General features: G+C 39.5%; 3 protein-coding genes across 6 annotated transcripts; 2 read left to right on the top strand and 1 right to left on the bottom strand.

Annotated features, from left to right (window-relative positions):
* Positions 1–438: 438 nt before the first annotated feature.
* casp2 (caspase 2, apoptosis-related cysteine peptidase) lies at positions 439–9,379 on the bottom strand. Of its 4 annotated transcripts, none has more exons than XM_069142520.1 (13): positions 9,250–9,379; positions 8,542–8,705; positions 7,036–7,206; positions 6,852–6,914; positions 6,471–6,635; positions 6,156–6,225; positions 5,593–5,684; positions 5,201–5,383; positions 4,678–4,806; positions 4,496–4,586; positions 2,978–3,166; positions 2,312–2,421; positions 439–2,215 (listed from the first exon to the last, which is right to left on the bottom strand). In XM_069142520.1, the coding sequence occupies exons 2-13, from the start codon at positions 8,689–8,691 to the stop codon at positions 2,081–2,083; spliced, it is 1,548 nt and encodes a 515-aa protein (XP_068998621.1). In that variant the 5' UTR covers positions 8,692–8,705; positions 9,250–9,379; the 3' UTR covers positions 439–2,080. The 4 variants fall into 4 exon arrangements, with proteins under 4 accessions (XP_068998621.1, XP_068998620.1, XP_068998622.1 ...); XM_069142519.1 differs by having other exon boundaries at positions 2,966–3,166; XM_069142521.1 differs by lacking the exon at positions 6,471–6,635 and having other exon boundaries at positions 2,966–3,166.
* Positions 9,380–12,329: 2,950 nt separating this feature from the next.
* Positions 12,330–19,305, top strand: rap1gapl (RAP1 GTPase activating protein-like). Its single transcript, XM_069139156.1, has 19 exons — positions 12,330–12,400; positions 12,571–12,603; positions 12,709–12,799; positions 12,996–13,031; positions 13,125–13,172; positions 13,322–13,519; positions 13,604–13,701; positions 14,414–14,492; positions 14,983–15,036; positions 15,297–15,380; positions 15,477–15,577; positions 15,671–15,800; positions 15,910–16,074; positions 16,633–16,704; positions 18,129–18,215; positions 18,321–18,476; positions 18,569–18,652; positions 18,741–18,760; positions 18,845–19,305. The coding sequence occupies exons 1-19, from the start codon at positions 12,330–12,332 to the stop codon at positions 18,933–18,935; spliced, it is 1,698 nt and encodes a 565-aa protein (XP_068995257.1). The 3' UTR covers positions 18,936–19,305.
* A 911-nt stretch (positions 19,306–20,216) lies between these two features.
* LOC138194090 (glutathione S-transferase kappa 1-like) lies at positions 20,217–22,676 on the top strand. The gene is made up of 7 exons (XM_069142528.1): positions 20,217–20,612; positions 20,758–20,839; positions 20,995–21,123; positions 21,507–21,652; positions 21,742–21,858; positions 21,957–22,050; positions 22,421–22,676. Exons 1-7 carry the CDS (start codon positions 20,544–20,546, stop codon positions 22,468–22,470), a joined length of 687 nt encoding a protein of 228 aa, XP_068998629.1. The 5' UTR covers positions 20,217–20,543; the 3' UTR covers positions 22,471–22,676.
* Positions 22,677–22,759: the final 83 nt, after the last annotated feature.

Below are 22,759 nucleotides of genomic sequence, written 5' to 3' on the forward strand. Positions count from 1 at the left end.
GAGATACATACGTCCCAGCCGCAGCAATGGAGAGACCTGAGCGCAGCGGAACAGGGGGGAGCCAGTTATACTATACCTGAGAACGGAGAGGACGGGCTGTGCGCCGGGAACAACACACACAAACACAGCAACAAGGAGGATCAAATAAAGTGGAGCATGCACAGGAGCGGCCGCAGTGTACATTCGTGCAGATGCCCCGCATTCGCGGCGCGACATGCTACTTAACGTGTTCACAGAAACACTCAAAGGGAAATGCAGAAACACTCTTTTGCACATGCAGCTTTGAGGGGGGAAAAAAAAAAGAAAAAAGAAAAGTAAAATTGGTCTTGTTTCCAACCCATGGCCTGTTTATTGTATAGAACATTTGGCAATTATTGGTGTTGACAGAAATGAAATCTCTCCCAGCGCCCCCCCCCACCTCTTCCCCCCCTCCCTCCCCGCAGAAAAGCTTCAACACCACTTCAACTCTCCTCATGAAAAGGATGTTTCTTAATTATAAAAACTGAAACATAATAAGCTCCAGACCAGGGTAAACTCTCCCATAACCAGCTCACGCACAGCATCTTTTAAAAGCATATTTGCAATACCGTTTCCACCACACATTCTGTTTTCCTTCCGACAACACTGTTGTAACTTTATACACTTTTCCTGGTCTGGACTTTTCTGGGAACCGTCAATGCTCACAGCCTTGAGAAATAAATGTCTTTCAAAAGGGGTGCCAAAGCAATTCAATATACTGTGAAAGCACCAACACGGTCGTAAATGTATCCAAGACATCATCCTCACGTGGCACAGTCTGCTGGAAGAAGCTGCATATTGTTCATGGAAGACATCTTTTAAACTTATGCACAGTAAAATACAATAAGGAGACAAACTAAATCTGCAACACTGGAGTCAGCGTTAGCAGAAAGGTAAGAGTTCAAATTGTAGGTGAGTGACCCCACAAGTAGCACCACATTAAAGCCCACCACCCTGACAGGGACAGGTCAAATTTACTGGATATCAGTGGGCGGAGTCCAGTTTTTTAAGGTTAAAAAAACAAGTCCAGATTTAGTTTTGAAGCTGCCCTTGAGGTGTTTTTCCTCTTCATATGGCAAAATATGAGGAAAAATTGACTTAGAGAATTTAAAAACCTATTACATCATAAACATAGCTGTCTACTACCTATTGCCATCTGCAGTCTTCAGAGCAAAGATCATGTTCACCCACAAGGGGAATGAATAATATTGATGGAAGGGAGATATTACATTAAATTTCATTTAGCTGACACTTTTAACCAAAGCATTTCAACCATGAGGGTACAAAACCCAGAACAACAGGAATCAAGAAAATACAATTTCTTCAAGAAAGCAACCTACAAAGTGCCATCAGTAAGTGCCATTTTAAGTGCCACTAAAGTTCTACTATAGTAGATATGAATTTCATTTGTCTCTGCTGCGCTGCCCCCTGCCTGTGACTATACTACAAACAAGAAATGGTCTATACGTATAACAAACATTATGTACAAATAAAAGAATGGGTTTTAAAACTTCTTATAAAAACCATTTGGTACAAAATAAAGCCACAAAAATAGATCTTTGTACGAAATACATTTAAAAAAAAAAAAAAAAAAAAAAAGGGACAGTAGCTGTGCAGTTTGACTGAAAAGGATTAACATCTAAACCCTCTAACTGGCATAGACACAGACACAGATACACGAGTATGTTGTATGCTAATACGTTGCCCATTTCTGAGAACACGTAGATTAACAAATGCTTGCTCCTTTTTCCTTTTCAAGATTTCTGTGAGCGTATGCGCGGCTGCATGTCTGTGGGTTTGAATGGATAAATCCTGTTTGGATGTGAAGTTGTAATCGAGGGGAATGTGCGAGTGTGTGGCAGTAATTGGCGTGGGATGAAAAGTTGCGTTGCCCTTGCTGAGAAGTTTCAACACACGGAATGATCTGTGTGTGTGTGTGTGTGTGTGTGTGTGTATGTGTGTGTGTGTGTGTGTGTGTGTGTGTGTGTGCGTGCGTGCGTGCGTGCGTGCGTGCGTGTGTGTGTGTGTGTGCGCGTACATCCGAGTGTGCACATTTGCGTGGTCAATACTGGGGCTGGTACTTGGGGAAAAGGTAGAGGTCTTTGCACAACGAGCTGGTGAACTCCGACATCTCTTTGCAGCGATGGTGGGCGGTGCCCGGGGCGTAACCCTCCCTCTCCTTGATACGACTGTTCACCTGGTAACGGAGAAATAAAGATGAAAAGAGTACAGCCGCATAAAGAGGCACATTTCATACTGTGATTTCAGTCCATGAAGTGACAAATGTGGTCACCTGCACCAGGATGTCTGCCAGGTGTGTGTCTCTGGCATGCAGGCGGAGTGCTGTGTTGATCTCCTGGATGAACCAGGATCCTCTCTTGGTGTTTCGCATGGCTGCAGTGCCTTGAGGAGGAAGAGACCAAACAATAAAGGCTTAACACATGAAGATGACAAGGAAGCAGAGCTCAGGTGCTGTCTAGTAATACTGTGCGATATCAATATCAGTATCACAAGTATGAAGACAATGACTGGGTCTTTGTTGTGATCACATGCAGGTGCTCTTTCATTGAGACTCTTCGCAAGATGGAATGAGCACAATATCACAGATAATTGTCGTATTTACCTTTCTAACACTTAATAGAACAATTATTTTGTAAACACTCTTGAGCAAATATTTCTCCAGAGTAGACATTTCTATTTGCACAACAGAATAAACATAAAATCCAGGACTTGGACAGCAAGTAATATCTATTTAACATTCGATATTAAGAACATATCACAGCTTTTAGAGAATACAAAATTAAATTAAAGGTCCATTTTTGCCCACCACTAGAGCCTCATTAATTTCCCCTCAGATTACTGTTTTTTAAGAGCTTTTCAGTTAATGAATACAGTTGCACATTTCATGAATAAATCCACCCCAGAATAGCAAATTGGACAAACTTACAAATTCTCTGACCTTTGAGAGATGCAAAGCCGCATATCATGTCTGACCGCTGGGGCAGTTTAATCCTGGGTGTCCCCATGTCCCCCCTCTGTCTGGAGTCTGCATCCCCCTGCCCTTCCCTCCCAGCATCCCGCTGTTCACAGCTTGGTGAGCAGGTCCTCACGGGCCCGTCTATCTGCTCCACTCCACAGTCCATCTCATCTGGAGGACAAAATATTTCAATTTAATCCCCAATTTCTAACAGTTCTTTTTAATATTTAGTGCGATACAACAGCAGAAGTAGTTCAGCTCAGTCTTGGTCTTGACACAATTTTTCTATTGTCCCAGACTTGTCTTCGGTTTAAATGAGTCTGGCCTATTACGGCAAGTCTAAACAAAGTATTTCTGCAGTATTTTTCAGTTGTCTGTCTCAGTGTTTCCCATACAAAGGTTTTAATTGGTCAGCCCAACCAGGTAGATAAAATTACTCGGTTTCAACTTTCAGCTGAGGAAAATCTTACATTAAAATGCCTTATTTCTCTCTTTTCAAACTAATTTTTGTTTGAATAGTGTGCGCTATGCTGCATTTACTGGTGGCCAGAGACGTGTCTGTGCACGGCCAGATATGTAGTGTTCACTGCCCCGAAACAGCTGTGAGTTAAACATGTCTCGGATTCAACTTAAGTGCTCTTTATTTTCTGCAACTCTCTAATATACAAAAAACTAATTCTGTAACCATCATATAAGGACCATATTTATATACACTGATTTTATGTGTACAGGCAAACTTCCATAACATATATGTATCTTAGTTGAAAGAAAGTCCCCATCTTCTACATACCAAAACACCCAAAAAGTCTTGTTATTTCAGCCTGCCCATTTTTGTTATTATTTCTTATTATTACTTCCATAACACAAATTTTCAATTGAGACATTTTTACAGGATTTTCAAAACCGATGTAACCCTAAACACGGGAAATAAACAAACATTGGTTTTCACTGAAGCTGTTTGCAGAGGCAGTGGCTCTAAAAGCCTTTCAGCAGCAACCTTGCGGTGGGTCTGTGGTGGAGAGAGGGGTGTGTGAAGCAATTCGGTTTGCTCCTGAAGGCGCTGAGGATTTGTCATTATCAGATCTGTAGCCAGATTATAACTTCGATCACGGGGCCAGAATCATTTTTGGGAGTTCATTAAGTGACAGATTTATTTCAGGTTTATTGTACTGCATTTGTATTATATATTGTCCAAGTCTTGCGCAGAATATGGACACATGACAATATTTTTTGGCTCAATCCACAACATCTGGGACTGAGCAGCTTTGAAACTGCCACCCACAGTGACACTCCCAGTGGTCAGAGCAGTGACAGCAGACAACATCTGGCCACGTGGAAGGACAAGCTCGCGCCTGTTTCTCCTCTTGTGTTTCATAATGTAGCAGAATGTGTCAGAAACGTTTAACTCGGGTAAAACCTGCTTGTATCTATGTAGTCCCTAAACCATGTCTAGTGTGTCATTTTTCTGCCCAACAATCTCCCCTGATTACAAAGTCTTACCTCCTCTGCAGGCCTGGATGAAAAACATCTTTGGTTTGTTTTGTAGCAGCGGACAGTGTGCATTATCAAAGGCCTCGAACACCCATTCCAGCTGTAATCGACCAAGTGATAGGTGTTAAAAGTCTGAACAAAGTTGCCTCTTATAATATACATGAACTCCGTCAACTATCAGACAAACTCACCGGCAGGAGTTGTCCGTCCGTACCATATATGGCCCCCTCTACTCCATGGGAGAGTAGACACACCACACAGCTGTCCACTGTCCGGTGCTCTGTCCGATTGCAAAAAGTCTTAATGCATGCCCTCATGCTCTGCACAAAGAATAAAGAAGTGTGGTCAATACATATAAGAAAAGTCAAAGTCTTACCTCCAGCACGTGCCGTTTCAAAGACTAAACAAAAAAATCCAGTCTGATTTTCTCAGAAAGAGATAAAATAGTTAAAAGTGAACTGTGTTTGCTTTGTGAAAACATTGCCACCTTCCTCCGACAGCAGTAGAGCAGAGAAACTGGGCTAAACAAACTGTACCTTAAAGCACCTTTTCTACACCAGGTCTTAAATAGAAGTATTTAAATGAACAGTGACAACAAGTAACTTTCTCAAGACTGTTCGCTCAGGTTCATATTTAGCTGCTCTTTTATTATTTAAGTTTATCAACTAAATAACATCTTGTAACCACATATTCAGGTGTCTGTGTGTGTCTCACCTGAGCAGTAAGGTCTCTGTGGGTGGAAACTATGTAGTCCAGCTCTGTAAAAACCTTCCTGAGGACCTCATCATCCACCTCACCTCCCTTCCTGGGGTCAAGGTCAGGGGCAGCACAAGAGTCAAAGGTCACATTACTGATCACCAAAGCAAAGCCACGAGGGGATGAATTCATTCTGTAAGACTGAAGGGGTGGGTGGGAGGTGGGGATGAAGAAGGTGTATCAATGAGTCCAAAATATATCACACAGATCTTTAATTACTTTTAAAAATGTAAACTATATTACAACATTTTGTGCTCTGTACGTATTCATATCCAAATAGGTGGTGTGACACTGAGTTCTTAAGGGGGTAAAGTATAACAGAGTTAAAATGGTGAAGGGAGGTAATTTACCTGCTTGCAGTGAGAGACGTAAAAGTCAGGAATGCATGGGAGAACAGGAGTGTTGATGGGACTGTCTGCATCAAGACTGAACTCCATGGACTCTACAACAGACACAGACAAACACACAATGGTAATCTCTGCTAGATAAAAACAAAAACAAAAATTACATTGCTTATTGAAAGTTCTCACATCACTGAATGCTTCTGTGAACACTGGTATGGCAGCAAACTTTGTACTACAATTCTGTGAATGAGTCACTCTTGGGGCGTGGTGCTTGCAGGTACAGGCAGTAGCTTCATACTAGAGCAACAAACCTCCTACACTTCTCAGTGATAAGGTCATATAACAATTCAAATAATAAACAGACTAAACTCATAAAGTGGCTGTTGGCTTCAAAATGTATTTGTGTAAAAGTATATTCAGTTACCAATCTTGAAACTGGACAGTTTATAAACCCTTTTGTCTGGACACCGCCTCATGTCTCCAAGGCAACAAATACTGACGACAACATTGGACACAGAGACACCTATTTTAACCTGAATGTTCACAGGTCACACTGCAGCACCACTCACCATGTGTCCTCACTCTCTTTGTTGCAATTTCTTCCTGAGTTGGAAATGGTAGAGAAGAGTTCACAAACCTCTGAAAATAAAAAATTAATACACAAATCATTCGAGACAAAACATCCGTTGCTAAACAGAGACCACACTAGACAGATAAAGAAGGATGCTGTTCTTTACTGTAGCAGCAGCTGTTGTTGTTTGTTGTGGGAATATGACATCATAAGTCCTAAATTAACTTTAAGGGAATCTCCTGCCTGCTGTGTGACTACCTCTGCAGTTCACCTGGATGCATGATATGAGATGTATGAATTTTGTGATTCTCACAACTGTGTGCTCATCTCTTCCTCTTTTCTTTGTCCTCTGTCTCTGTTTGTTCCTGTCCTCCTCTCTGACTGATGACTCTGAAGCCCAGCATCTATCTGAGGCTTGGACTGGGAATGATGAGCTGCTGGTCCTCTCGCTCTTTTCCTCTCTGTCTACTGAAGATGTCTGCAAAGACCACATCACTGAAATTTACTATTATTAAAACATGTTTCTTTAAACTGTGAGCATGTGTAATTGAGCTACCAGTTATGAAAGCACCTTAAAAGACATTCAGTGATAAAAAGCTTTCCTGATATTGGCTTTTGTACAATCTTATGAAAACTGTAAACAGTGCCAATGCCTGCAGTTTTCATAGTTGAGGATTATATGCGTTCTTCTCACCTCTCTCTTCTTTTCTGTTCTCTCCATTGGCCGCCCTGCCTGTCCCTCTGCCTCTTCCTCTGCCTGAATAATATACGAGCAGAAAACAGTCTAAGAACTGCAAGTCTGAAAACAATCTGCTGTGCATATTGTAGCTTTGTGCTGTGCGTGTTGTGTTCTGATGCGCAACGAGGTGCACACTCACATCCACATGCGTCTCTCTGCCATCGTTCTCTGGTGATTGTGTGAGCAGGTCGCACAGGTGCTGCTGCTCAGTTACTTGGAGAGCTGAGCAGAAGCTGCGAAAGGCGTTGGGTCCTCGCTTTGGTAGGAGAAGTAGCAATTGCCAGCTGCGTGCACGAGATGTTTGTTGTGCCTAGAGTAGAGGAGATATGATCAGAACACTAAAGACCAATAAAAAGATTTCATATTATATTATATTAGGTTTACTATTTTCACATCCATTGTGGTCCAAGTGTGGACAAAGTCAAATGTCTTGATATTTCTGTCCAAAAACCTCGATCATGATGTTGAGATAATGTTGCAAGGATGACCACAAGTGCTTTAACAAAATATTTACACGATGAGATTTTTGATAAATAATCATCATTAATGCAGATATAATGAAGTGAGGAAAAGCAAATAATAGAACAGCAAGAATAATCTAGTGTGTTAAGAAAATTATATCACTTTACTGTAATGCAGTTTTTAAAAACAGGAAAATACAATACTAATTCCATACCATGATATTACATTATTCCAGATTGAAAAAAAACATCTAAATGACATATGTTTATATCTCTATATCTACTATCATGAAAGTTTTCTCTTCAGTCATTGCCCACTGCTGACTCTCTACAGTTGAGTGTTACAAAGATGGGTCTGAACAATTAAACAGCATTCATTCAACCAGACACTCTTAGTTTACAGGTACCAAATCAGGTGTCAATCATAAATGTTTGTCAAAACTAGGTTGGGAAACACAGGTGTAAACCATAGCCCAAAACAACTTGACCATACCCTTTACCAAAGTTGCTGACAAGCAAACCAACAGTTGCTGACAGCAATTTAAGCAGGTGTACCTGACAGTGAAGCTCTACATAGATAGATAGATAGTTACTTTATTAATCCCCAAGGGGAATTTTTTTTCGCTACAGCAGCATTTATAGATACAGGAAAGAAATAAAATAACAGTAAAAAATGTTAAATATAAAAATGCACAGTATATACAATAAAATAGAATAAAATAAAATAGAATAATTAAATTAAAACTAACTAAACAATAGTGCAAAGTTGTTTTTTTTTTAATATTTAAACAACCAAGAAAAACAGACAACGGTGTTATTGTTGTGTGATGGATTTGGCCAGAGGTGAGTTATTGTACAGTCTTATTGCAGTGGGCAGGAATGATCTCCTGTATCTGTCCTTGTGACAGCGGAGCTGGAGGAGTCTTTTGGAGAAAGTGCTCCGCTGTCCCTGCAGCAGGTGGTGGAGAGGCTGGTCAGGATTATCCAATGTGGATAATAGTTTCCTCAGCGTCCTCCTCTCCACCACCTTTTCCAGGCTGTCCAGATTGCAGCCAATGATGGAGCCGGCCTTCTTAACCAGTTTGTTAAAGTCTGTAACAGGTCAAAGCTACAAATCTGTGAAAAGTCAGCTGAAACCTTTGCTGACTGATCGTTGATAGGCTTGTTTATTAGGTTAAACATACCATGATCTTCTCTGCCATGTTCCCGGTGAGGATGGCTTCTGCCTGCAGTGACTGAATGAACAGCTCATCCACCACCAGGTCGTCGCACAGAACCGCTGAGTGTCTCCGAAGAGCCTCTCTATCCCGCTTCAGCATGCCGCACTCCAACATGTTGCTCCGACCAACTGCGGGCGGGACAGGTAACAACAACAACAACAACACGTGAAGTTCCACAACAATAAAAGTATAATGAGTGACATACTCGCTACAAGACTCTTACTACAAGACGGGATGGCTCCACTTAGTATCGCAGCACTCATTCTTTCGCTGGGATCTCTACATGTCGCTAAATAGTCACACTTTATACAAACATTTGCCTCACGTAGAAAAAAAAAAGTAAAACCGCGATAGATAAATGACGTCATGAATAAGTACCTTTTAGAGTCTTCAAATTAACACCGTAAACAACGCTAGCCGAACAATGCAGGTTTAAGTAACAGAGCAAAAATCACCGAATAACATTACGATGAAAATGAATGAATCGATGATATTAGGTAGACGTTATCGTGGCGAAAACGTTTTAGAAAGCAGGAGACTGTACGCTTTGTTGACAATTAACGCTAAACGTCGGTGGCTAATTATCGATGCTAGCCAGCTAGCTAGCTAACTTGGACTTTTTCTTTGCATTAAAGCGTGTGTCATGTAATTCCTTCCAAACCAAGAGCTTACCCGTCCTTCTGTTTCTGCAACGGGATGCCAAACGGTCTGGGAAAAAAAAAATACAGCAAAGTGGCTTCGTGCTTCACACTATTTGTTCATAAATTCATAACATCCCGTCAACACTCCACAAACCAACTTCCGCGCGGTTCTCTGCTGCAAAGGGAGGAGGCGGGGCTATCGGTGTTGGTTTTTGCATTGTGACCAATGAGAGCGTAATACAATTTGAGTGGCGTTTTTAGTAGCCACTCATCTGGCGTCTTACAGGCTGTTGTCCTGCCCACTAAAGTAGACTAACGTGAAGTAAAGGATAGAAAGGCATTTGAAATTTTTGAATTTGTTTTCTGTAAATAAGTAACCAATTGTAAAGAAGACAGACACAAACATCTCTTTATTAGAGACGTTCAGTAAGAAGATGGACTGTTATTGGCAGAAAAGTGACATTTCAAGCGAAATACATTTTCATTAGGCATGATCATAGTTTAAAATTATACAAAAGGATTTTGATTTAGACTATATTTAAGACTTTATTAATCCCACAGTGGGGACATTTAGTCGTCACAGCAGCATAGGAAAAAAAAAAAAAGGTGCACACAATAACAAAAAATTTACATTAATAAATTTCCCCACTGTGGGATTAATAAAGTCAAATCTAATCTAATCTAAAATATAATTCACTGTGGTGGAATGTAAACAAATTTCTAGACTACTTACATTTACACTCTTTGCCAAATAGATCAGTTATTGTTGTTTTTGTTTGTTGTTAAAATCAACATGATTTTAATCGGACAACATTATAATTTTGCATAACAAGATTAAACATTATAGCCTTGTGATAATTCAAGTTTGATCCGGCAATTCCACTGTTCACTCTTAAATATACTTACATTTCCTATGGTGTTGTTATGCAGAAACCAATACAATTTCAAATTAAAATGAAAATGGTAATTTTGTAAAAACCCTTTAATGTTTGCTGTTGAAATGACAGTGTGAAACTGGTAAAAACAAAAAGCTTCCAAGCCAATGAAGAGGGACAGGACTTAATGGAAACCAAACATGAGCATAATAGATAATAATAAGCAACATAACATGTGAAATGTCATCCAATAAATCTGCAAAAGGAAGAAAGAAAGAGATTGTGAAAAAAGTGGTGTGATATCTTATCAAAAACAACAACCTATTTCTAAATTATATAAATTACTTCCAATATATTATTCATTATGTTCAATAATATACTTCACAGTATTAAAGAATAAACCCAAAACATGTCTCAGAAGGTGTGCATCTCTGTCTCTGTACTGCAGACATTTAAGATCCAAGCAGTCTACTCTCAATCAACTTAACTTTACCTTGAAAATATTTTGAGAAAAGTGTTGATGCAAATTACATTTAGTTATAATTGCTGTGCTTAAATACAATTTTTAGGCACTTTTTTTTTTTTTATTCTTTTACTGCACTACATTTACCTTATGCTGTTCAGATAAAAAAAAATTGCATTACAAACTTTACAATGAAAAATATATCATGCATTGTTATGCAGTTGTTCTTCTTGTGAACTGTTGTTGACATGAGTTGCTACTAGTTCCACCAAACAGAAATTTCATTTAGGGGGGAAGCCACATTTCATCCGTCTATATTTAAACGCATCCACTGATAGCAGAGAGAGTGCAGGGGGCAGAGGGGTTGTTTATGTTGACTGTTACTCTTGTCTGTCTGACTCATTGATCCTTTATGTGACATCTATGGCACCAACTTCTGAAATATCAGCCAACTGGCCTGTGTATTGATAGATCGCATTGTATTGGTAAATGATAATATCGAGCCATCCCTCCAGTTAAAAAATAACAACTCACTTTTTGTATAAGGCCGTTTGCAAATGAAAAAGTTTCTTAAAAAAATGCAAAGATTTAAGAAATGCCCCAAAATTTGAATGCTTTTTTTCTTCTTTCCTATTTATCTGAGTTTCATCTTTCATCCAAAAAGCCTCTTCAATTCAAGCCTTTCAGATAAGAAGTGAAACGTCACTCAAGAAACTCAAGAGAATCCAGTTTCCTTTGTATAAAACTTAGATTGAACATGACCTTGATAACTGAGAATCTTCTCAACTTTCCTATCAAATTAATCATCTTGGTGGGTTGTAGGTTGGAAACTACAGGACTAAACTGTGTGTAAATATAAAGTTGATTTAAAAATACTAGTCCCACTTCAAGCAAGTACAGCAACATCCTGCTTACATATTATTGTATCGTAAAATATCATAAAACAAAATAGGTGGAGGACATTTTTCTGCACAACAAGTACTTTCACTTTTCTGGAAGTATTCCCACATACTTGTATTAGTACCGCTGCCACATACAGTATGATGAACACGTGTGTTTTTTTTTTTACTGTGTATTTTACTTTTAACCATAAGACCAAAATTGCACTTTCAGTGAATTGATAAACACATGGCCTGTATTCTTATTTCAGCAACTATACAAACATGATCTAATCAAGATAAACAAGTAATAGAAATCACGTCATTCGTATCATTTGAAGCCATTTAAATGTGCACACCTGCTTTCTGGGTCTGTCTCTTTCTCTTTGCTTAGTTTTCCCTTCCTCTCCACCTTACTTCCCTTTTTCCCTCTCTCTCTACTTCACCCTCTCCTGCTGTCTATCTCCTCACCCTCACTGTGTGCTGTCAATAATTGATGATTTTTACTGACTCAAAGGGTAACAGGTCCGGGAGAAAAATGTCTCACACATTTCTTTATTTATTTACAAGTCTATCTTTAAGCTCAGTCGGTCTGCGAAACCGCCACAAGTGTTTCAAGGATCGATGGGACGAAGCAGCATGAAGCAGCCTAACCGTGTCCATTTTACGGTTTGTGGCTGATGCTGCTGCACCTGTGACCATGAGAGGGTTAATGCTGCCTGTCTGGCTGACAGCAGGACAGAGGGAGGAAAGGGAAGCTTAAATGAGGGAGAGGCAGGGGGCAGAGAGGAGGAGGAGTGACAGAATGATAGAGTGAATTAATTCAACCTTAGCCAGCCCTGATTGACTCGCTACCAAACTGGCATGTACAAATATTCACAGTGACACCAAAGCCATGGAGAGAGAACAGAGGAATGACATGTCCTTCTCCAGAAAGAGAAGTTTCACTTTTGGCGCCTATGGCAGGTGAGTGACGACACTGTTAAGTCTCAAATCAGGACTGACAGTCTCCATAAAAAGTCAATTGAGTGGCTGCATATTCTGAATAAAGGACACCCTTGTTAGATTTAAGTAAACTTGTCTGTTTAAGAAGAGTGTTTTTCTTCTCTGAGTAGTTCTCACTTCCTTGTTTATAGTGTGGACAGACTCACATGTGGGGATGAGACGAGGTGAGACTTTAGTGTTTCTTTTTAATGCAGTGAATATTTCAGCTTAATTTTCAGGCATTTTAAGAGCAGTGACAGATTGTTGAGTGAATCTACCTGTTGTTACAGACCTGAATCTGCAGAGAACCACATACTTGACATCCTGGACTCTCCTGGCAGTGAGAGCAAGCATTTCATCTCCTCCAGCAGCAACCAGAGGGTGATATCATTATAATGCTCAGCGTGCACCGTCTCCCTTTAATTCTAAACAAATATATTTAATGAATGTTCGTCTCCTGCATTTCTGAGAAACGTTTGTCTTGTTCCTCTTCCGCCCTGTGTTTCTCCTTCCCTTTCTCTCTGATTGCGTTGCTGTCTGACCCTTGCTGCATGTTTTATTTTCTCTTTTATTTCAGGACACAGAGTTCTTTGAAATCATTGAGAAGCTGCAGGTGAGTTAAGATGTGATTGATCTTGTGCAGTGTGTGTATCCAGTGATGTCTAAGCAGCAGAGGTTTGTTACCATCAACACTCTTGTCCATCAGGGCAGCAGGATCGATGAGCAGCGGTGTGAATTTCCTCTGCCTCTGAAGGTTAGTCTTCAGCACAATAACAAAAAAAATCACAGCCCTGGCTCTATATGCAGGTCCCACATGTCTATTGACACTGACCTTTCCATGATTGCCATAAAATGTTTTCTCCCAAACAATCATTATCAGATGCTCCTTTGTGTCTATTTTAGTCGCAGCTTTTGACCATAGGTGGAGAACTTCCACTCATCCTTCCTTCAAAACTGGGAGGCTACTGGATAGACCCCCCTCTGGAGAGGCTCGTAGATGTGAGTCCCACCTCTTCCCACTATGGCCTTGATCCAGAGAGCTACGACATCATGGAGAGAGACAGTGAGGCCAAAATCTACCACGAGTTCTTTCGCTCAAAAGTAAGTGGGCTTCATTATAATTCTGAAGGAATATGTTATCCTTCCTGGACTGTTATTTATGTATTGTTTATGTTTTTCCTTCAGTACCACCACTCATTCACTGCAGTGGATCCATCTTTGGGCCCGCTGGTTCTCTCCGTGTGTTTGGAGGACGAGGAGAATAAACTACGGGTGATACTGAGGTTGGTATTTTGGCCTATTAGTAGACAGCTTTTGTATTTTATACGCTGCAATATAGCCAAAAGCCTTTGCAAGAGCAATGGGCTTACCCTTAAAGCCCTCCTCCATTCCCATATGAAAACCTTTCCACATGTGTTTAAACATGTGTCATCACATGTGGTCACATTTGTACCATGTTGAAAACATGGGAAACTCATGTCTTTCTGATACACTGTGTATGAAACTCATGCCTTTCTGTAGGAGAAGGGTGAGAAGATTGTGTTAATATTCATCTGCTGAAGGGGGAAATTTTCTCTGTACTCACATGAAAGCTAAGTTTTAGACGTACAGGTATACGAGCAGGATTTTTATCAAGAAGTACTATTTCAATATGCAACTTAAACAATGAGATAACTTGAAAATTTTAGTGCTCATACATTTAGAGACATTTTGTCAGTAGAGTAAGAGAAAATTGAAGTCAACTTAAATTTTAGAAATCTAAACCCTTTGCTCATTCGGGATTATTTAATAATGTTGAAATAGTGGAGTTAATTTTAAGAAATTTCAATAGGTAAAACATAACAGATTATTATTCAAAGCATGTTAAATGCAAAGTATATTTATATGCTTTAAAGCATGTCTGAAGGGGATCTTTACATCTTTTTTAATGCATCCGCGTGTAGTTAACTGTTATGGCATCCCAGAAAAGGATTATTGTGTTATTGTGTCTCACAGGATGAAGGAGTGCTCTCTGCATGGAGTTTTCTCTATGTCGCTCTTCCCCAGCATCCCAACTGCTGTAGAATTAGCAAAGGTATAAATACTCTGATACAACTAAATACAGAAGTATCATCAGCAAAGGTACTTTGGGTATCACAAGTAAAAATACTCATTGTGGTGATTGGTCAGAATGTCACATACCTTTTTATATTATTGTATCATTCTTGTTAATGCATTAACATGTATGAAGCATTTTTATGCTTGAAGCTGGTCAAAGTGGAGCTAAGATTTATTACTTTATATACTGTTGGTTTGCTTGATTTCTAGCAATGCATCAGATTTTTTAATCAGTCCTTCTGTCTGTTTTTATCCTGTTTATTTCTATTTCTATTTCTTAAATGTCGATTTGTAAAGCAATTAGTCACGATTCAGTATGTGTCTAAAATGCAGTGGGAAAAAATAACTTTATTTCCCCTTGAAAATCAGGGGAAGTTTAAAGTAGGATTAGAAAGAAATACTCAAGTACCTCAAATCTGTACACTGGCAAAGTAAGATGGGTTTATGAATTTCCTCATATTTTCTAGATGCTCTGTGACAGAGTGACTGTCTCAAAGTTTGATGTGGTCAGCTACCTCAAGGTAAGGCTCTGAAATAACAAAAAAACATTCAGCACATAATTTTGAAATACCACAGCAGGAATATCACAGGTGTTATTGTGGCTCAGTGGTCTCCCACCATGTAGCATGATGATGACTCAGCATGTTCAATACCAGGACTCTTTTGTTTTATTTTTACACCTTTGAATGTCCTTCTGTGACATGTCAAAATGTTGTTGTTTTTTTGGGAAGGGGGCGGGGGGGCGTCTATCCACTTCAACCCTCTATTTTTCATCCATCAGGCTCCAGAACTCATCACCACATTTGATGAACACAGAGTGTCTCCCAATTTCAAGTTTGGTGTATTGTACCAAAAGGACGGGCAGGTAAGAACTGATGGTTTACTCAACAGTGCATTTTCATAAAAAAAGCTAAAATATCATAGCTATACTGCTTCTCAGACACCATCCATCTCTCTGTAGTTCACTGAGGAGGACATACTGACCAACAACGAGGAGAGCCAGGAGTTTAAAGAGTTCCTTTCTATTCTGGGAGAGACGATTGGGCTGCAAGGATTCACAGGGTAAAGCACACGGATGTCGTTCAGCCGGAGAAATGACACAAGAAATATGAAAAAGACACGTGATTTTTTTTCTCCTCGCTACCTATTTCTCAGCTTCAGAGGAGGACTGGATGTGCGTCATGGCCAGACAGGAAATGAGGCAGTCTTCACTTCCTTTCATGGGAGACAAATCATGTTCCATGTTGCAACCAAATTGCCGTACACAGAGGGCGATCCACAGCAGGTCAGATAACTGCATCACCCCACCGGTGATTCTGCAAGTTCATTTCTCTTGATAGCAAAAGTTTCTCGAACAGGCATTGACTATCATTTCTGTTTCTCCTCATCACCAGTTACAAAGAAAAAGACACATTGGTAACGACATTGTAGCATTGGTCTACCAGGAGGGCCAAACCCCTTTTCTGTCTGATGTCATCAAGTCTCACTTCTTGCACTGTTTTCTGGTGGTCCGGAGGATTCAGAAGGAGGAGGAGCAGACAGATGGAGCTGTGTACCAGGTGACTGAAAAACAGCTTCAGTTGACTGAAAGTGGAGTGACTGACATATCTTACTGATTTAAACACATAGTACACTAAAATGCATGTATTTTTTTTCTGGGTCCCAATGAGTGGATTTTTGAGGTTGATACTGATATTGATTGTTCCAACCACATAAACATACAGTGATGTTCTTGCTTCTCGGGGCAATGAGACAAAAGTAGAGACTGGCTTTAGCTTTAATTTCATATGCAATATAGGCTACATATTTTCATACATAAACTGAAATGTTCAAACATCAATTTCATTTGACTGTTAATGTATTTTTGTAGGGTACTCTATAAAACAATCATGTATTTTGATCAATATATGCATTCTGTAGGACATTTTCAGTTGAAGTATGAACATGTCCATGTGCTTAGTTGAAAAAACTACACAATGGCGAGTGGTTCTTAATGACCCCAAACATTTTGGAGCATTTGTGTACTGCAATTTCTTTTGGATTTATCTGCAGACATATGGACGGATACAGATATATCTGTTATATCTAGCTCTAATATTCTTTTTTCCTATTTACAGGTGTCTGTCACAGCCAGAGAGGATGTTCCTCCCTTTGGCCCAGTCCACCCAGATCCTCCTGTCTTCACAGACGTAAGAAACAATATGTTTGTAACAGCAGCAGCTGTTCATATTTTCTATTTAGCTTCTTGTTTTGTTGTCTTTCAGTCATTAATACTCATCCCCCCCTCCCACACACACACACATACACACCCGCGCACGCACACACACACACACACACACACACACACACACACACACACACACACACACACACACACACACACACACACACACACACACATTACGGTAAAATCAAGGCAAGGCGAGTTTATTTGTACAGCACATTTCAACAACAAAGTGCTTCACATAAAACCATTAAAAGCATCAAAACATAAGGCAAAAGAGAAGGACATTTAAAACAATTAAGAACAGTGATTAAAACATTAAGCAAGCTAAAAAAAAAATAGGCTAAAAGTTACAGTGCCGTGGCATAAATCCTCTAATCCTTGATATATTCTTCAGGTGATAGTAGGCTGATTTTGTAATTGTCTTAATAAAGCTGTTCAGATTGAGGTCTGAATCCATGACTATACCTATATTTCTGGCTTGGTTTGCAGTTTTTAACATCAATAATTGAAGATGAGCACTGACTTTCAATCATTCTTCCTTTGGCATCAAAAACAATTACTTCTGTTGTATCTTTGTTTAACTGAAGAAAATACTGGCACATCCAGTTGTTGATTTGTTCAATGTATTTATCCAGCCCTTGTATGGGATTATAGTCCCCTGGCCATATAGTTATGTAAATGTGTGTCGTCTGCATAATTATGAAAACACACTTTGTTGTTTTCCATAATCTGAGCCATTGGAAGCATGAAGATGTTGAAAAGAAGAGGCCCCAGATTTGAACCTTGAAAGAAGAAGAGGCCCCAGGTTCAAATCTGGGGCCTCTTCTTTTCAACATCTTTTTTTTTTGATTTTTTTTTTTTTGATTTTTCTTTTTTAAATAATAAAAAAAAGATGTTGAAAAGAAGAGGCCCCAGATTTGAACCTTGGGGAACACCACATGTCATTTTAGTCCCCTCTAATATGTAATTAGCTATAGACACGCATAAATAATGAGTACAGCTAATGACACCTGAATTCCACTTAGCTGTCCTAGTTTTAGAGTCCTGATATTTTTCTGGTTCACTTTCACACTGTCATGACTTACTCGGACCTGTAAACAGAACTCATGTTACCAGTATCACCTTTGTTTTTCCTACAAAAGTCGAAACGTCTGTTGCAAAAGCCTGTTGACTAATGAGCCTTTCAGTCTATGTCTGGTGTTACGTCTGCCTTGCTCTATTCAACGTCTTTGCCTGTTCTCATATGCCTTCCTTTAATCAGCTCAGTTAACTTTGCTTTCATTCCACCAGTTCTGCATGTAAACCCTCTCTGCAAGTCCCCACAATGCAAACCTGAAGTCTTACAATGAATTAGTGAGATTCTAATATTGGTGTCTTGTCTTGTAGCGCTCCCAGCTGAGAGAATTCCTTTTGTCCAAACTCATCAATGCAGAGATTTCGTGTTACAAGGCCGAGCAGTTCAGCAGACTGCAGGTACAGGGAGAAACACTATTTATTAATGCTCTTCATTAGTAAATATCTAAGCTTGTTCTCTAATTTTGCTCTCTCCTCTGTTCATTTTCTCCCTCTCTTATGAAGCTCCGTACTCGTTCATCGCTCCTGGAGAGCTTGCATGCTGAACTCTCCACCCGCTCCCAGTGTATGATGGGGGATCCGTCACTGGCTGCTCTCCCTACCTCTGAAGGTGCGCGGGGAGCAACTGAAGGCAGCGGGGGGTTTATTGAAAACTTCAAGGTGAGTGTTGGGATCCTTCAGAGACTGTCTGATGTTTGAGTTTAATATTTTCATTTTTTTTTTTTTTTTTGGTCCTGCATTTGTGCCATTAGAGAGCCATCAGAGTGCGGAGCCATTCTTTTGAGACTCTCGGGGTACCCAGAAAAGTTGTTGGCAACACATCAACGAAGTTGAAGGTAAAAACTCGCAGTTCGGTGGAAGTTGCTTGACTGAATCAATGCTCATTCAAAAGATTCAAGCTAATGTTCTTCTCTGACTTTACAGGCAGAGAAAGATGGAGAGAGGTGAGACTTATAAAGCATATGAAAAATTTGTTTTTTTGTATGAGCCGAGGATGCAACACAGATAATTGTTTCTTTACTTTTCAGTGACAAATCTCCGGGACTTCTGCCTGCTCTCACTGACAGTTTGGGGACAGCTGAACTCAGAGATCAAGCAAGTCCTCAAGAGGAGACATAAAAGGAGAAGTTAACTTGTAGACTTTAGACACCAATATAAATATAGACATTGCTAGCCTATATGGTTGCATCTTTATGATCCTGTTTGATGAATTATATGTAAATAGAGTGTAAAAGTAAATCGTTTTTCTGAAAATATTATTATTTTAATGTCATAGCAATGATATTCCAGATTAATAGGAATATTTAAATTGTATTTGAGTAAAATGTTTGACATAAAAACAGTTTACGCTCAGTTTCACTTCAGTGACGGATTCAGATTGAGCCAAAAGGAACTATTGAAGGAAATTAGAATTAACACAATATGCTGAAAATGGTGAATGACAAATGTTTTGAATATGAATTTAATTATAACAATAAAACATGATAAGTAATTTGGAAACCAGTTGTTATACTGGGTGCAAAAGCAGAAGTCCTGTTTGATTTACAGTACAGCACTACATTTCCTTATCAGTAAACTCTACCTGCTTATTTGTGATGTCCTCAACAGATAGATCTGCTGCATGTCCATGAGGACAGGAACACAATATGGGTGTGAATATACTGACCAAACAGTCAATTAAATCACTGACAACATACAAGTTCAAGGTCAAAAGAAAGACAAAAGAAATGTATCCTTCCTGGTTCTCTTCTTTGTCCTATTGAGGTAAATATCTTTAAATTGTTTTAAATAAAATGTGATGAAAAGCAGTTTTATAACTGATTCACAAAGTATGGCAAGAACACTCGCATTGAAGCTTGCAATGCACATCAGTTTGATTGGCAAATGAGAGGGGGAGCAAATTAAACTAGAGAACCAAACAAAAATCAAGAGATTTGAGCGCAAACTGCCCAATGAATAAAGTCTGTCTAAACGTCAACAGAGGGCAAAAAGATGCAAAGCAACAAAAATAATTTTATAATCTGCATAGGGCTTTTTACTGAAAATAATATATTTATAATTTATGTAGCCTTGCCAGTTGCTGCTAGTTTTTTTTTCATATTAAGATATTAAACCACAAAGACAACAAGTAATCGTAGCTGTAAAATATATGTTGTAAAATGATAATAATTAAAGAATAATAATCGTGCAGTAGCATTAGTATGAGATACAATTATTGCAGAAAATCTGCTCCTGCACACTCCAATCCACGAGGTGGCAGTAATGCGCCGATGCGGTTTCTTAGAAGCCAACAATGAATGAAGTAGACGAGGAAGAAGATGGTAGCGTAGAAGAAGAAATATAACTAAGCTCTATTTTGCATTTCTCCTGTAGAGGGCGATGATGTCATTGTGTATTTGGTCTTTTAAACATTACCCCCGGTTATGGCTGCAGCTACAACTTAAAGCTGTTTCTCAGGTCGAATTCAACAAATGGTTAGACAGGTGTAAGGTAAGTGCACACCTCGCGTCTGTTGAAACCAACGAGTGACTTCTGTCGACACACGTCTGTGCCATTTCGTTGTTCCTAAACGGGTTTGCCTGCAAACATCCCACCGTGCAGCTTATGCGTCAGGTCAGTTGAACTTTGACTCACTGAGGCTGCACGAAGGCAAAGCGGATGTAGAACTTTACTCTTGCTTTAAACGAACGCGAGCAAGTAAGAGCTGGTGACTCTGCAGCACCCAACATGACCTCCAAGAAAGTGATCGAGTTGTTCTACGATGTGGTTTCCCCTTACTCTTGGCTCGGGTTTGAGGTTTGTGGCTTTTTAAAAGCTTTGCACAAATTATTTGACATGTTATTTACAAACATAAACACAATGATGACAATAACAATCCTAATTGTATTAATGTATTTGTAGCAGTTGTAGTAGAAATGAATAAACAAAATATTGTGTTCAGGTCATGTGCCGATACAGAAACGTGTGGAACATCGAGCTCCAACTGCGCCCTGCATTTCTCGGTGGCATCATGCAAGGATCAGGTCAGGACATATCAGACACCTGTAAACACCTGCTCATATCCATGTGAACAATTGACTGTGTTTACTGATAAATTTCAATTTGTAAATCACTTTGAATTGCCATGTTGTTGAATTTGCTGCACACATAAAACAAATATATGTATCTTTCATGACAGGCAACAAGCCCCCTGGTGTGGTTCCTAACAAATTCATGTACATGACCAATGACCTCCACCGCTTAGCAGAGTACTTTGACGTCCCCTTGCAGCTACCGTCTGACCCCTTTGAGGCCATGTTCAAAAAAGGTACATAAACGTAAGGTTGTTCCACTTACGTCACCCGAACTCTCAATCACTTAAAAGTGAGTGTAAATGTCCTTTTTCCCAGTGTGTGCAGAATATTCTGCAGCTCCTGGAAATACTAAACAGGATGAGGAAATGGATCATGCATTGTTAAGTTTTCAATCTCACAACATTAGATGGAATGTTTTTCACAAACATGTTTATGCAAATTCCCAATTCTTCAAACAAATATACGTTCAGCCCAAGTTAGTGAACCTGGGGTGTTTGCATGTCCTTTAGGCTTCTGCTTTTTGTTGGCCACGTTTGCACGAGACAGTACTGGTACTGTTTTTTTCTTGAGCAAAGCTAATAAGAGTTTCAGGTCTTCTTCTGTTTTCTTCTTCTAGGCTCCTTGTCTGCAATGCGATTTGTGGCAGCAGTGCAAGAGAGGGAGAAGGGTGGAGACAAGCAGGTGGAGCAGGTATCCCGCGAGCTGTGGAGAAGGATCTGGAGTGAGGACAAAGACATCACTGAACCGGCATCACTGTCCGAGGTACCGACTTCTTTCACAGCCAGGACACATTTAAAATATTAAGCACTGTTTATTTTTCTCACATTGTCTTTGTGTTTGTTTTTTTGCAGGCAGCAATAAAAGCAGGATTGTCAGAGAGTGAGATTAAAGAAGCGCTGCAACTGTCCACTTCAAAGGCAATCAAAGACAAGCTTAAACTCGGCACACAGGATGCACTGAATTATGGGGTCAGTTGTCCTTCAGCTCTCCTTGTAGATTCAAAAACTAGTGAAAAGACAACGTTACAATGTGATGAACAAAATCTCTCCTCCTAACTCTCTCCTAGGCATTTGGTTTCCCAATGGTGGTGTGTCACATAAATGGAAAGCCAGAGATGTTTTTTGGATCTGACAGATTTGAGCTCATCGCCCACTGCATGGGTGAGAATACAGTTCTACAATTTCATAAGCAAATTTTCAGACAAACTGACTGAAATATATGAAACGTTTCACAGTCATTTCTCTCTGTTGGTCTGAATTGTAATTGTTTTTATTTCTTTTCTTTCAACAAATGTTTACTAGATACCTTTGCACTTCTTATTTGTTCTTCTCTGTGACATGCAGTAGGAATTAAAGCTAATTCTACTGTAAGCCCCCCTTGATAAAAAGATTAGATAGAATAAAGTTGAAAATGTAAACATTTGACAGCATTACAAACGGTGTCATGGCTTTTCTCTTCCGTTTCTGTGGTTGAAGTTAAAATATCATCAGCAGAGATTCTTACCCTGCGTCATTGTGTTCTCCGTTTCAGGAGAGAAGTGGCTGGGACCTCAACCTGACAAATCAGCTGCCAAGCTGTGAAATGAAAACTGCCTTCACACACTCACTTGCTCACAAACGGTTCAATGTTATCTTTGATTATCTGTATCTTGTCAAATCTGTGCCTTCTGAAACCCAAGTAGTACCTTTTTAATAAACCTTAATCATAAATAAATGGTCAATAATGTAACATTCAACTGAACTCGACATAATGTCCCAATTAAAAAGAACATCTTGTATTAAATCAAGCCGGTACCTCTTTTCTTTAAAAACACAAAGATATGGAAGAATATTATTGTTTTGTGATGTTGTCACAGGTTAGTCCCCCCTG

Source organism: Embiotoca jacksoni, unplaced genomic scaffold (genome assembly GCF_022577435.1).
Source record: "Embiotoca jacksoni isolate LCO1_2020_lvr unplaced genomic scaffold, fEmbJac1.0.p SCAF_11, whole genome shotgun sequence".
NCBI classification, from domain to species: domain Eukaryota; kingdom Metazoa; phylum Chordata; class Actinopteri; family Embiotocidae; genus Embiotoca; species Embiotoca jacksoni.